Consider the following 14744-nt stretch of genomic DNA (forward strand, 5'->3'; position numbering starts at 1 on the left):
TGATTAGATAAAACTTTTTTTTTTTTTTTTTTTTTACCTTGCTTTCTGGTGCTGCTTATGTTCTTCCTGCTGTTCTTAAAATCCTCTTACTTTTCCCAAAATGGACTAGTCACTGCAGGGGTTGTTTCTTTCCTGCAGTGAGTAAAATAGGGTTATTTGGGGGGAAAGGAAGAGAAGGAAATTAGGGGAGATAAAGTTACAGGTCTGTAGAAATCCTGACTTTATTAGTTCTGCTGTTCCTGAAACAACTTATGCAAATGTTCATTACTTATGAGCCGATAAAGCAATAAAAAAATCAGAGTGAATCTTAAGTATAGGACTCAAACAGTGTTAGCAGCAGACACGCACATTAAGGCTAATATGAAATCTGTGAGTTGCTAAGGGAACTTTACTATTTAATAGAGTCATTGTGACCCAAATGCAAAACTTTTTGACCCGCCTCATTGTGAAACATGAGTTCTTCTTTTTAGGAATGCATGTCGTTTTTATGAAGCTATCTCATTTTCATTTTTGTTTTGAATTACAAAGAAGGTATTTAGTTTTTTTCCATCTTCATTTCCTTGCAGTCTGGTCCACGTCAATTTTCTGGCAGAAGTCAAATGGAAATGTAGATATCCTGCAAAGGGGGCATAATCCTGTTCATAAAGCAAGTATATACGAATACAGGTGTTTCAGAAAGTTACTACAAAAACAGTTTAATTTTTTGTTGAATTTACTATTTAGTCCAGAACAGTTCGTACTTGTGAGCCAGAAATTTCACTTCTCCCAGTTTGCTGTGAATTGAAAGGTGTCAACAGAAGAGTAAATAGGTCTTAGTACAAAAATAGATATTTTGCCCTGAGCCTGTCTAATGAATCTACAGGAGAAGGCAGTTTCTTTTACCCTGATTCTTCTCTCATTAGCTTCAGCTGTCTTTCTTTGTTGCATGCTTAATTAAAAAAACAGTACTGATCTTTGGTCTTTCCTGGAACGTTTATCTTCAACTCGGAACAGTTAAGCGTAAAACAAAACCATTGTGAATTAGCTTTGGACAACATACAGATTCAGTTACTGAACTGAAAATGTACTTTACCCATAAAATCACTCTTCGTAAGAAATCTCTGAAACCTTTGATTTTGATTTTTGACCTAATTTTATGAAAGGAGTGGTTTTTGTGTTTGTTTGCAGTCATTAGTTTTATTGCTGAACTGAAGTAGCAGGGATTATAACAGTTGAATGAAATAATTGCTTCCTAGTACTGAAGACTTTTGAATCGTCCTTTATCTACTGTCATTAGAAGTAAAATTTAAGGCTTTTGCTGAGTAGATGATTTGTATACTTTAAAAAATAGTAAAATGATTTAAGAAAATGATTGGATAGTGGATGGACTTCCAGTCAGAATTATTTCTATGCATAAGTATAATGCATGTAAGGAAAAAAGCAAACTACTAACGTATCATTTTTGCTGCCTCAATGTTTGACAGTTTTGTGGTTGCAGTCTACCCAATTGCCTGAGAAATTACATGTACTTATTTAATTTTACTATTACAATCATTTTAGTGACGCTTTCTTCCATGAAAGTGTAGTTTTATTCACTCTATATTTTTGCAAAATTTTAGGCAGTTCGAAACAAATAGCATTGCAATGTTTTTGCCACCAAAAATAGTGGAATTTCTTTTTCATAAAAGTACTCAAAATGTAGTGTTCTCTCTTGCATTCAAGATAAAAATTAAATTACAGCTGTTCCTGTGAGATGGAAATTCCATTCTGCAGACAGTTCTAACCACTGATGAGAGTTATATTACACTGCAATATATTGCAATACATATTATATGAGAGTTACATTATATTGCAATTAACTGTTTCCTTCTTGTTCGTATGAACAAGTTCTCTGTGTTTTCTGAGCTCTCTGTGTTTAGGTAATCCTGGAAATTTTTAACAGTAACAGAAATTTTTACTTCCATGTTTCATTGTTTTCTGTTTTTGAGATTAGGCCTTTTTCTGGTCGACTCACTGTTATATTTTTGTTTCAGATTTTTCTTATATTTTGAGTTTTACCAGAGTTGCTGAGCTATGGGTTTTTTGTTGGAGTATATTGTGGTTTTTTTGCCAAATTCTGTCAAAATATTTTTTGCTATCTGCACACATCATCTTCCTATCACTTAAATAGATTTATAGGGTAGGCAGCAATATAGGTTGAAGTAACTGCGGGTGTACCAGAATACTAAAAACAGAAGAAACTTGAAAGAGGGGGGGGGAAAAAGACATTGCGAAGTCACTCGATACAGGAGCTCTTTATGGAGCTGACCTCTCGGTGTTCTGGTTCTGTCCCTGATGCGGCCAGGTAGCAACCGTTCATTTTTGCTCGGCCCTTTCAGTCACTCACCTCTTGCATTGTATGAGTGTTTTTCCTTGTCTTCTTGCTTTTCCAGCCTTTGTTGCTGCTTATTACAACATTTCTCTGCTGTTTGTTAAATTAAGAAATTCCACTAAATAATTGAAATCTAATTTGACTTATTTATCCATAGAAAAGAATTTGTGATATTTCGTGTACCATTATTGTAGAAACACTTTCATTTTTGAATTTCACTGTAACCAGATACAATTACTCTATTCTGCTCTTATTTTTTATGTTTTGAATTGTCAATTTAAGAAATTCCTTTTTTGTACTCTAACCTGTATGAAATCATCAATAGGATCAAAGTAAATGAGACAATTTCCAAAAACTTTTTACATTTATAATAGAAATATAATTGTGTAAATAAAAGTGGAGAAACCTGCCAGCTTCAGTTTTGCATCGTGAATTTTTTGCATTGTCGTGTCTGAAAATAAGTTCAGTTTTATGAAGCCAATGGAATATGGAGAAAGATTCAGTAATTCCTTTTCTGTAGTGACTTACAATGTCTCTGTAGTACTAGGTGTACTAAAATGAAATGAGATTCCTGGCATGTTTTTTTAAATAATAGCTGTTGGGCATTGGCACTGATGCCCAAACTCCGGAAACAACTGGAAGCATTGTGTGGGTTTCAGGTCAGTAGATTTATTTCTGTCTTTCGGTATGAAATTGGTTCAGTTCCACTGACAAGATAGTATATATTGTACCCTGGGTGTGAAGAATGGGTTTGGTGTGAACTCTGGAAAACTTTTCACTCTTACTGTGTTGAGGTAATTCAGGGATTTGGAGTGAATTTGAGTTTAGAATTCTGCTTAGTTGATTAAAATTGAAGGGCAGAAAAAATTAGTTTTCATTGTAAGGCTAATTATAAAGTCTATTTGACAATATATTTCATAACTCATTAGCTGTAGTAATCAGTATCTTTTACTTATTTTTTCCATGTGTCTCTTCAAATATTATCTGAGGTTAGAACACCCTAACATATGACTTCTTATTGTAAATTCATTTTCTCATACATCTTTAGTATGCTAAACTGAATCACTTAAAACTATCCAAGAAAGATATTTTATGTTTGAAAGCTGAATTAAAATTTTACATTCTTAATTAGTTCCTAAGACTGCTTTTGTATATAGGACACTTGTAAAACTGGTAATTGCTTCTTAGAGAAGGTGTTGTTCTTTAAATGGCCTGCTGCATTTTTCTTATTTTTTAATGAAATAATTTAAATGTTTTAGTGATGCCTTTGTCTTTTCTCAACAGTTGCTAAAATCTTGCTAATGTGATGGCATAAACTAGTTTGGATTGAGTCATGGGTATCAGCAATGGTGATTGATAGTATTACAGTGACGCCGTGGGAATCAGCTGTATCGTGCATCAGAAGTTTATATTTCTTCTACGTTTGCAATGGTAAGAGTTTTATTTATTAAATAAACAATAACTTCCAGAATTGCTATGTAAGATTTATCTCTTTAAAAAGTAACATAGCAAATGAACAGAGATTTTGATTTCTTGCATAGTTTTTCATGTGTGTTGAATTCAGCAATAATTACGCACTGAAGCGTACAGTGGAATTTGATTTATTTTACTTATTGGTGTCCATTTGAGATGTCAGTTATTGTTCCTTATTTGTGATAGGTTTAAATAGAACAACCTAGGTAAAATGGAATGCAAAAATGACCCTGTTTGTCATGTTTGTTTTCATCCCCAAATGAGAATTTTATCCGGACGGTATTGTGCTTGTGTGTGAATGGGGAGAATATACCAGCAGGTTTATCCATACAGAAAATGGGTTTGAGGAGCCATCATATACAATACATAGTTATGTTTTCTTTCTTTCTCTTCAACTCCCCCACTGATGGTTTTTGCCAATTTGCTGTCTTTGTCTTACTCTTTTCTCCTAAGATGGAGCTCGCTGGATATCGCGCGCTTTGTCCTAGGTTGTTACTGTTAACTGCACAAAGTGGAAGTTAGTACACCGGAAGTTCTTTACCTTATCTTCAGGAATACAAGCAGCGCACCTTCCTAGACCCTGATGTAAGGCAGCAGGAATGGCTGGCGAGCAGGAGGATTACAGCCCTGCACACACTGCTCAGCTTTGCAGCATTTGAAACTTCCACATTGTAGCTGCTTTGTTGTTTCACAGTTACATAGTGCTTCATCGCTCTCACAGTTTTTATAAAGGAGACATGCTTCAAAAAAACTAGGAGCCCAACTGGGAGAGTGGCTAGGGCTAGCCATACTTCTGTATCAGGAAAGCGGGAGTGTTTTCTGTTCCTTTATCCTGCGTTTTAGAGCTGTAAGTTGCTTGGTTTAAGCGTAGGGAAGAATCTCAACCATCTACAAGGAACAGTGCATAAATTCAGTCTTACAAATGTCATGCTTTTGACGTGTAGGCCTTTTGTTCTAACTACTGCAGCACATCTTGGATGAAGGCCTTCCAAAGCCTGGGCCTCCCCTGGCATAGCCTGGAAGAAAAAAAAAAAAAACAGGAAAGAATCCCTTCTCACGTAGAAACGTGTGGCCTGTTAAGGGTCTATTCAGAACTTCCTGGTAGCAGAACTGGCCCTCTTTGTGAAGCTCAGAATTGCCATGTTAATTATACACTGTATAAAGAACCTGTCTTGTAGTTGAAAAATGACCACAAGACAGTGCTATGATTTAATTGTTTTTTCCTGAAAAAGCCATGCAACCAAAGGATGACAACAATGAGTTTGTGGGGGAGATGCACTGCTGAAATTTAGACTTACCTTGTTATGGATGGTTGAGCCGTGTTTACAGAGTTCTGTTCTGTCCTAGCCAAATTAGACCCGTTTTTAACTGGCATTTGTGATGTGGTTTTTATTTTTGGTTTTTCAGAGTGTATGGAGATGTAGACTGTATGTGTCTGCAGAAGAGCAAAGATCTTTGTAAATTAGAAATCAACTTTATTTTCAATTAATTACTACAGTCATGTTTTTAAGTATGTATTAGCCACTTGAAGACCTCCTGTCTTTGTTCACATTTATGGTTTTGACTGGTTTGGATTTTTACATGAGGAGTCTGATGCTGAGTACTATGGAATTCTTTATTTTCAAGTTTATGCTTGAGGCTTTATAACAAAACCTTTTTTCTTTTTAGTAGAGGCAAAAGAAAGTGTTGTCCATCTTATCTGAATCCTCTTCTCCTACTTTCAGCTTGTCTGTTTCCCAGTTTAAAAGCTAGAGAGGTGAATTGTATAGCTATTGGTCTTTCAAGTGCTGCTAGAACCAGCAGCTGCTTGAGAAAGGAAGGAGGTAGTCAATAAAAGTCTGTTGCTGTCATTTTCTGGTTCTAAGCTGTTTTTTCAGCTCCATTGCTTCACCGGTAGCAGAAGACATTATTCTGAGGAGCTAGGAATGTAGTTGTTGCCTCCTTTAAGTCTATTCTGCTTCCTACTGGACTTTGATTTAATATCCTGCAGATTTTTCTCCCATGGTAAGAATTGCAAAGTTTATCTTGTGTTTTTGAACTCAGTTCATGTAGCTTTGTAATTTTTTGCTGCTGTAGAAAGTGTGCCAGGAAACTTACCCTTGTAGGCAGTGTGGGATGAATGCAGGAGGGTGACTTCATGGTGACGTAGTAAATGCTGAAATATATTGTCATGTCTTGGACATTAGATTGTTGAAACTTTGAATATATTGTTAGCAAGCATTAACAATTATTTAACTGTATACCATAGATTTTCATTTCGGTATTCCATAACTGACTTATGTCTAATTTACAGCTTTAAATTATAAATTCAATTTACCTCAGCTTTTTTCCAGTCGTGGATTACTAGCAATAATAATTAGGCTGAGACTAATATTTATATTCGGTGATTTTCAGTTTACTGGCTTTTCATTAACAAAACTAAATGTTATTAGATGTATTTTTAGTATTGTTACAGTTATGCAAAAGTATTTTAGTCTTGACCTTTAGCTGTATCTATAGCTATGACCACTATATATCAAGCAATACTTTTAGGCTGCATTACACCTAAACATTAAACAGGCAATGTAATAATTACTGTTAATTGTCAGATAGAATTATATTCCTTAAGATCTGTATTGGTCTTGTCCTTTTTGTTCAAAACAGCAAAATCTCCTATCTGTTCTGCTCTAGAACCAACTTATTGTTCTGCTCTAGAACCAACTTATGCCTAAATAGTAGCTGTCTGAGAACTTATGCTCTCGGTTTTCTCCTCTTGTTGATGAAGATGAAAAATAATCTATTGAGACAATTTTCCTTTGTTTATCATTGTCTGTCCTTCTAAATAGCATATAATAGGTCTGATTCCATACTTAAAATTTTTAATCTTTACATCATATGCTGGTGAAACTGGCTGCTGAAATCTGGAATTTGGGTAGATGGAAAAGGGAAGGTATGGCATCATGTACAAAAGTGAATCTGTTCATTATCATGGATATTATGACAGCTTCATGGTGATGTGCATTTTGACACATTGAATTTTTAAAGGTGGAATGAATAGAAGAACTGATAAGAATTGAACTGATTTCTATAAAAATGTTATTTTGAAATCGGGCAAATTGAGTACTCCTGCATTTCACAGTGAAATCTCAAAATACAGACACTCTCAAAATGGATATTTTAAACTTAGATTTGAATCTGAATTTACTTAAATCTGAGGTAGTTGATGATTCATCCGGCCACCATATGAAAAATTAAAAAATGGGAAGGAGGCTCGGGGAACAGCCTTCTAGTACCTCAGAGGAGATTAATAAGAAGACAGAGCCAGGCTTGTTGTTGAGGTAAATGGTGGAAAAACGAGACAGTGGTCGTAAATGGAAACGGGAAAGGCTCCACCTGGATATAAGAAGAAATGTTGTCACTGTGAGGATAATTGCCAAGGGAAGTTTTAGAATATCTGTACTTAGAGATTTTCAGGACCCAACAGGACAAAGCCCTAGGTAACGTCATCTGAATTAAGTGTCAGTGTTGATTTAAGGAGGAGATCAGATTAACTGGCCTCCCAAAGTCCCTTCCAAATTGAATGATTTTATGATTCTGTTTCAGGCATTTTGTTTCAGTTTGTTTTTACTGTTAATGAGTGTAACTGTTTTTACTGGCATGATTTTTTTTAATATCTGTTAAATTTTAAATTGTATTTTAGTATTCATGAATGATTTGTTTTTAAGGGTTAAGCAACAAGTGATAAAATTAAAATATAATTTTAATGGTTTGCACCTTAGTATGTGGAATCCTGTAAATGGAAACCGTGGCCTATTAAGAATGTGATTTGATACCCCTCATCTGATTAGACAAATAATAATACCACTACAATATATTCTATATATAGTACATAAAGATAATGTCTTTTAGTAACTGCAGCATTCCAGCCGTACGTAATATATAAATATCAATGATATTCACATACAAGTTTTCAAGTCTGAAAAATGACAAATGCCAAATCAGCTACTTTGGCGCTTAGATGGAAATTTTTTTTAATGTCCTAATTTATTGGCAAAGAAAGAAGTGGTATTAATATATTGCATAAACATACTCAGTTTTCTGCTAGGTACATTTGTGGCAATATATTCTTCAGAATTTCTGTGTCTGCAGGTGTTTTTCTCACAGAGTTTTTCCTCATTGTTTTGTTTTGGTTTTTTTTTTTTGAAGGTTTCCCAATGAGTGGATCATGATGAACATACTTTAGGGACTTGCCATAGTATGGCTGCTTCTCGATCTACTCGTGTTACAAGATCAACGGTGGGTTTAAATGGTTTGGATGAAAACTTTTGTGGTCGAACATTAAGAAACCGTAGTATTGCTCATCCAGAGGAAGTTTCACCCCATCCTCAAGTAAGATCAAGGTCACCAAAGAAGAGACCAGAGTCTGTGCAAGCTCAGAAGGGAAGTAACGGGGGAAGAACTACTGACTTGAAACAGCAGAGTGCTCGGGAATCATGGGTGAGCCCTAGGAAGAGAGGGCTGTCTACTTCAGAAAAAGATAATACTGATAAACAAACTGTGGAAAATTGTGAAAAAAGACAAGCAGAACCTGTATCACCAGTTTTGAAAAGACTTAAGCGTTGTCTGCGTTCAGAGGCACCCAATAGTTCAGAAGAGGACTTGCCTACTAAAACAGAGAAGGAATCATTGGAGCGTAAAAGCTTAGTGTCGGACAATGATGCAGTCTCTCCAGGGACTAAGCGAGCTTGTCGATGTCTTGTATTGGATGATTGTGACAAAAGGGAAGTTAAAAAGGTGAATGTCTGTGCGGAAGGATTTAATAACTCTGCAATAGTTGAGGAGATTGCCGGCTATCAGACTGTCAATGGAGTTGGTGAGAGAGACTCAAATTCTCTAAACTGTGATGACTGTCAGCTTGATGGGAACGCTAAGCAAAACAGTGCTGGTTCCTGTATGCCCAAGGACAAAACAGTAGCAGAAAATGGAAATGCATTTGCCCGTTCTTCGTTGTTGCTTAATAGCAGCAAGGAGGACAGTGTCGTAGACCATTATGTGCCTTGCACAAACTCTCAAGAACAGGTAAAGTTAGAGGACCACAAAATAATAAATGACTGCTTGCCTGAGGAGCATGCTAATCAGGCAAATGAGCCAGCTACAGGGTCCTTTTCTGAAATCCAGTCATCTTTGTTAAGGGATTCTGAGGAGGAGGTAGATGTCGTAGGAGATAGTAGTGCCTCTAAGGAACAGTGTGCTGAAAACAACAATCGCAACCCGAATACTCATCATGATAGTACATCAATCTCAGGTGAGCCTGAACCACATTCTTCTGTGCTGGACTGTGTTTCAGCTCAAATGACGTCTATGTCAGAACTTCAAGAACACAGATACACATTGAGAACTTCACCACGAAGGCCTGTCCCTGCTAGAAGTAGTCCTACTAAAAATAACTCTCCTTGTAGAGAAAACGGACAGGTTGAGGAAAATAATCTTAGTCCCACTGAAAAGAATGTACCTGTAGGTATTAATAATATCAATGGATCTCCCAAAAACTCAGAAGAAGTTAAACAGAATGAAAAAGAGAGGAATTGTAACACTGGAGATCATGGGAGTGACGGACTAAGAAAGCCACTTTCTGAGGCTAGGCTTGTTGCTGGATATATACCATCTGCCAAAGAGAGTGCCAACGTCCACACTGCAGAGGATGAGGAGGAAGAGCCTGATGTGTATTACTTTGAATCAGATCATGTGGCATTGAAACACAACAAAGAGTATGTGTAACTATGGTAACCATGAATTCTGCTTTTGTTTCTTACCAAAAATATATAAATTATTACTTATCTAAAGTAATTTCACAAAAACTGAAGTGCTTTATAATTTTCATACTCTTCAGTCTTAATTTTTCTTCCTTGTTTCTCCCCCAAACAAAATTAAACTCTATTTAATATGCAGTATGGTACAGCAATGTGGTTTATACTTTTCTAACAACATGAGTTCTTTAGCCAGAAATTGGTTTTGAAACACATCTGTTACCTTTTTTTCTCTAGAAAACTAGCTGGAAACAAAACCAAAGGATTTATAACACTTAATTAGAAAGAGTTCAACTATTTAGCAGTGTATCTAATAGATACGGCATATATTGTTTATGAAATTGTCCCTCCGTTGTGCATAGAATTTACATGGTTAGCCAGTAAAATAGATTAGGCACCTAGTTTCGTTGTCATGGGAAAGACTTACTGGTATCATGTTAAGGAAGGTAAATTAGTCAAATGCAGCAACTTGAAAACTTCCTCCAGCATAAGTGTCATGTCTGCGTTGGTGTTTATATTCATTTAATGTAAATATTTACACATTATAATTATTATTGGAAAAGAGCTATGATTTGTTTTTATATTTATCATCTGAATGGCAGAAGTAGAACTGTCGTATTCCTACATCCGTGATACTCGACAGTGTTTTTTGAAATGGAAGGGCACTCTTAATGAAGAAAGTGGACATGGAGAAAATTTGTCTTCAAATGACAGCTCAGATCATAGCTTTTATCACACAGTCTTTGTAATGCTGTTTTGAATTCCTATGTTTTGCTGTTTAGTAGATGGTTGACGTTTTGTTCTGAATACTGAAGGGCTAAGTGCACGTGATCTTCAGTTTTCTTCATATGAAGAGCTAAAGTCATTGCTGGCAGTTTTTGTAAATAATCATAGCACAGTGATTATGAACATGAGGTGCAAGACAAAGATGATTGTCCTTCCAGCAAAAGTTTGAGTGTTTTGGGGGATATTAGAGTTGTATTATTTCTATAATGAAATTTTGTTCAATATCCTATGTGAATAAATTATTTTAATTGGAGAAAACTGTGAATTAGAGCATGGTTGACACAATCATTTTATAATAATCAAATACCTGCAGTTACAGCAGTAAGTCTAAGGTGTATGGAGATTTTTCTTGGTAGGTAGAGAGAAGACTAAATTTAACTGCGTGACTGCTATTTTCTAAGTTATGGAAAAATTGTCTGTCTTCTGAGGTTTTTATATCTACATACAGGATGATTTTACTGGTAATATTAGTGCAAAGATAATAGTACTGTAACTGTTTATTTGGTATTTATTAGGGAAAGTATTATGAAGAACAGATCAGATTTTTAGATGCAGCATCTGTTTTAATTCCTTTCAAATTTAATATATGCAAAACAGTATTGTTTTTGTTTTAATCGAAATCTACAAGTTAATGTAAATGCTGGGGAAAAAATAAAGGTAATTATTCTAGTCCTATATTTAAACAAGCTAAACTGTAAAATATTCTCAAACAACTTTAGGAAAACACCCTAGTGTTAGCCTTTTAATATAAGCAATTGCTCTGAAAATTTGACTGGTTGTTCAGTTCAGCAGCCTATATGTTCCAGCTAGTTGGAAAGCTTTTTAAATTGGATATTTGTACAGATTGCCTGCAGATAGCACTTTGTAGCTTGGTACTAACTTGCTACCTGAATGCAGAAACCTGAATGCAGAATTCCGAAAGAAATGCTACTATTTTTATCGTGTCTTATATTGCATTGATTTTTGTGGTAAAAGAAGGCAAAATTAGAAGTTTCTTCTAGATCAAGGAAGAACTATTCCTACTTTTCAGAAGGGAAGCATGCTGTTTTGAAGGTAGTGTTACTTAATTGGATTTTTTTTTTTTTTCCTTCTTACAAATAATATCAATATAACTGGACAATTACGGGAAGTCTTTTAATTTTGGTTTATATTTGCAATAAAGTAAATTTAGTATTCTAACGGTTCCCTTGATAATAGAATCCTTCTGAAGAACTTCAAATCTGTATTTTGGTATTTAAGTGTGCAGTTATTTTTTGTCTGTAACTTTTGTAGTTCAAGAATTAGTCAAATCCTATGCAGTACGTTCTCTTTCAAACTTAAATAATATCAGAGTTCAATAGAGGATGCTCCCAATTCATGTGTTATCATTTTTAAACAAAGTGCTGATTATACTCCTGTTTTCTCTCATCTGGTGTTTATTTCTAAGACATTGAAGTAAAATAAAGGCTTCAGCAGAATTTTTTTTCCTAATTAGTCAGATGCAAAGAATTCCGGGGTGCCCATGCTAGCAGGTAAAGGCTATTAGTTTTGCATGTGATATTTTTGCTAAGGAAAGTATGCTAATATTCTGTTTATCAGGTCTGCAAATGGTACACGGTTATTTCTATCCTCCATCAATTAGTGATTAAACCTGTGGATGATTTCTTTCTTTCTTTCTTTTTTTTTTTAAACTTATATTTCTACTGTTTTAAAAAGCAAATTTATTCAGAGAGCTATTAGCATCTTGGCTAGGTTGAGGAGGCAGGTTTTTCTGATATCGTTCTTTGGATCTTCCAGAGAGGGAAAACATAATATTTCTCTGTGCTGTAGTAGCAATTTGTCACATCTGTAAAGACTGTGAATATTTCTTGTCTTATTACCTAACTACTACGTACGTATTCATACAGCTTATTTTCACTCTTTAAGAAATTATTGTAAGTGTGATAAAACATGAATGCACCAAAACCTTTGACAGCTGTTAATAAGGCTTCCTATAAGAAAAGCAAGTAAATCTCTATTGTGATATTTTTGTTCAGGTTCATGGATTTTTTTGAATGTTGCCATGTTCAAGCAATATATGTTAATATTTCTGGGAAAACTGGATGATACAATAAGAAAAATAATTACGATAAAAAGTGAAATGATTGTGGAATCTTATTGTTCTGAGAGAAGGTTGAAATTATAAATGCTCCACAACACTTTTTAATAAAACATATCCCTCCTGCAAAGAACAATCTGAGATCTACTAAGCAGAAATTTTATAGTTTTTAAAAAATGCTGGTTTAAATCTTATTCCATTACTAAATTTTGCTGCCTACATTTAGTGTTTTCAGTATGACTTTTCAGTAGTTTCTAATGTATCTCACTACTGTATCTTTTTGTCATTTAATGCTTTCTTATGGTGTACTAGTTTATGCGAGTCTCAGTAAGTTTCTCCTTTTGTTGTGTGTTTCATTTTGTGCTCTAAGTGATGGCTTTATTTCTTCTATCTCTCTCTACTTACTCTCTTCTGAGATTTGCCGCGTTTGCCAGAGATGAGGTTGTGGGGGGGGAAATTTTTGTTTGCTTTCTTCTGAGCTACCGAAGGCTCTAGATGACAGTGTGGCCAAGGAATTGCATTTTCCTCTGCCTTCAGTGCATTATACACTGTATGTCCAAGATCCTGTAGATTGTAGTTAGCTTTATGGGGAGGGACCATTTAGACCGGAAGGTGACTCCATTGGAAATGTAAGAGTTATGCATGAGCATTGACTACAAGGATTAAGTTGCAAGAGCTAAGACCTTGTGTTTATTCATTAAATAAATAATTTATTACCTTGTAATATTTAAAAAATGATAATAGTTGTACTGGCATTTAAACTGAAGACAGACAAAGTAAAATGGAACATTTTAACACATCCTTTAAAAGCCGATCTTGTGAATTCTTACATATTACGGGTTGTTTTGTTGTTCTGGGATCCTCGGAAAGAGCAGAGAAGACCACGTAGGACCATAGGATCAGATTTAATATTTAATTGACAATTGACAGAAATACTGTTAATTTACTTGGATATGTTTAACTTTCAAAGATTATGTGAATGAGAGAAAGAGAAGGGGAGCATCTGTGGCATATCCTGTGGTACAGGTTTTGTATTTTATGCAGTCACAAATGTTTCACCTAAAAGATCGGATTAAAACACTTCTATATAAAAGTTGATCTTACTGCACAAGTCTAGTGACTTGTAATAGCACGGTCCGATGCATGTTGCCATACCAATTATTTGGGAACCGTCTTAAATAGAATCTTCTCGAAGTATAACTCTGAAGTGATTCCATGGCAGTCTTTTTAACTAAGATGAATTTCTAATGTTCCCTGCAGCATCTTTTTTCCCTCAACATGATGATGAATTAAAAAGCTAAGGTTCATTAGTATGTTTTAAGACAAAATCTCCATGTCTGTCTTCACGTATATCGGTTAAGAACAAGAATATTACATCAGTATTGTAATTTGTCTTCGGATTTGCAGATATATTCAGATATACCGAAGTATGTCCAGAGTTGAGTTCAAATTTGTTACATATTACGTATCTATTTTAATGTACAGATAAGAGAATATAACATTCCTTTATTGTGATATGTAGCTATAAGTAGCTGCAGTACAGGATAAACTGTCTTTCCATGTTATTTTTAAAGATACCTTTTTCTGGTTTTTCTGTGAGACAGTCTTACTCTGGGGAGACTTTCATTATTACATTGTTTCATTGTCCTTGGGACTAAAGGCAATTGCGCTAATTTGTAATCAAGTTGCTTTTTCTAATGGCAGTCTTTACTCAGGCTGAGACTGTTGTGAGATGGCAACCGCTTTGTAAACAGGAAACCCGTGAGTTCTTTGTAGAAGAGTATGTGCCAGCGCTGCTAAGGTGACCCTGCTTGAGCAGGGCGGTTGGACTGCGTGATCTGCAGAGGTCCCTTCCAACCTTGGCCATTCTGTGATAAATTTTTAGTGTTGAGAAGCAGTTAATTTAAAAAATGCATATATGTCATACATGAGATGACTCTCTATTTAAGTTTTGAAGGTCAGCCACAGTCTGTTCCACACAAAAATTGTTTGGCATACCTATTAATAGGAAACTTGAACATGCACAAAATTGATTCTTATCTTGAAGAATAGGTTCTATTGTGTGGTAGATTGGTCTGTATTCTCAGTAAATAAAAATGTCTAAATCGACTTTAAAAATAAAAAAATAAAAAAATTGATTCACCCAGGAGTTGAATACTACGACTGGGTCTTCTCCGAAGTAGAAAGATGAAATATGAGGGAAATCTATTAGAAAATCCTAATATGAATTTCTGATAAACTGCACTTTGTTATTGCATGACATTGTGTTACT

The 14744-nt window shown here is 35.0% G+C and overlaps 1 protein-coding gene across 8 annotated transcripts in view; it reads left to right on the top strand.

The window, feature by feature from the left end:
* ZZZ3 (zinc finger ZZ-type containing 3) overlaps positions 1-14744 on the top strand; it is a 65438-nt gene that overhangs the window by 24310 nt on the left and 26384 nt on the right. For 7 of the 8 annotated variants that reach the window (XM_068952777.1, XM_068952782.1, XM_068952776.1 and 4 more), the window contains 2 exons: positions 3635-3781; positions 8009-9570. In XM_068952777.1, the coding sequence (XP_068808878.1) occupies positions 8060-9570 (1511 nt within the window). In that variant the 5' untranslated portion in view covers positions 3635-3781; positions 8009-8059. Of the gene's footprint in view, positions 1-2746; positions 3010-3634; positions 3782-8008; positions 9571-14744 lie in introns of those variants that run through there. The other variant, XM_068952781.1, reaches the window with a different exon arrangement.

Source organism: Struthio camelus, chromosome 8, assembly GCF_040807025.1.
Source record: "Struthio camelus isolate bStrCam1 chromosome 8, bStrCam1.hap1, whole genome shotgun sequence".
Lineage (NCBI taxonomy): Eukaryota > Metazoa > Chordata > Aves > Struthioniformes > Struthionidae > Struthio > Struthio camelus.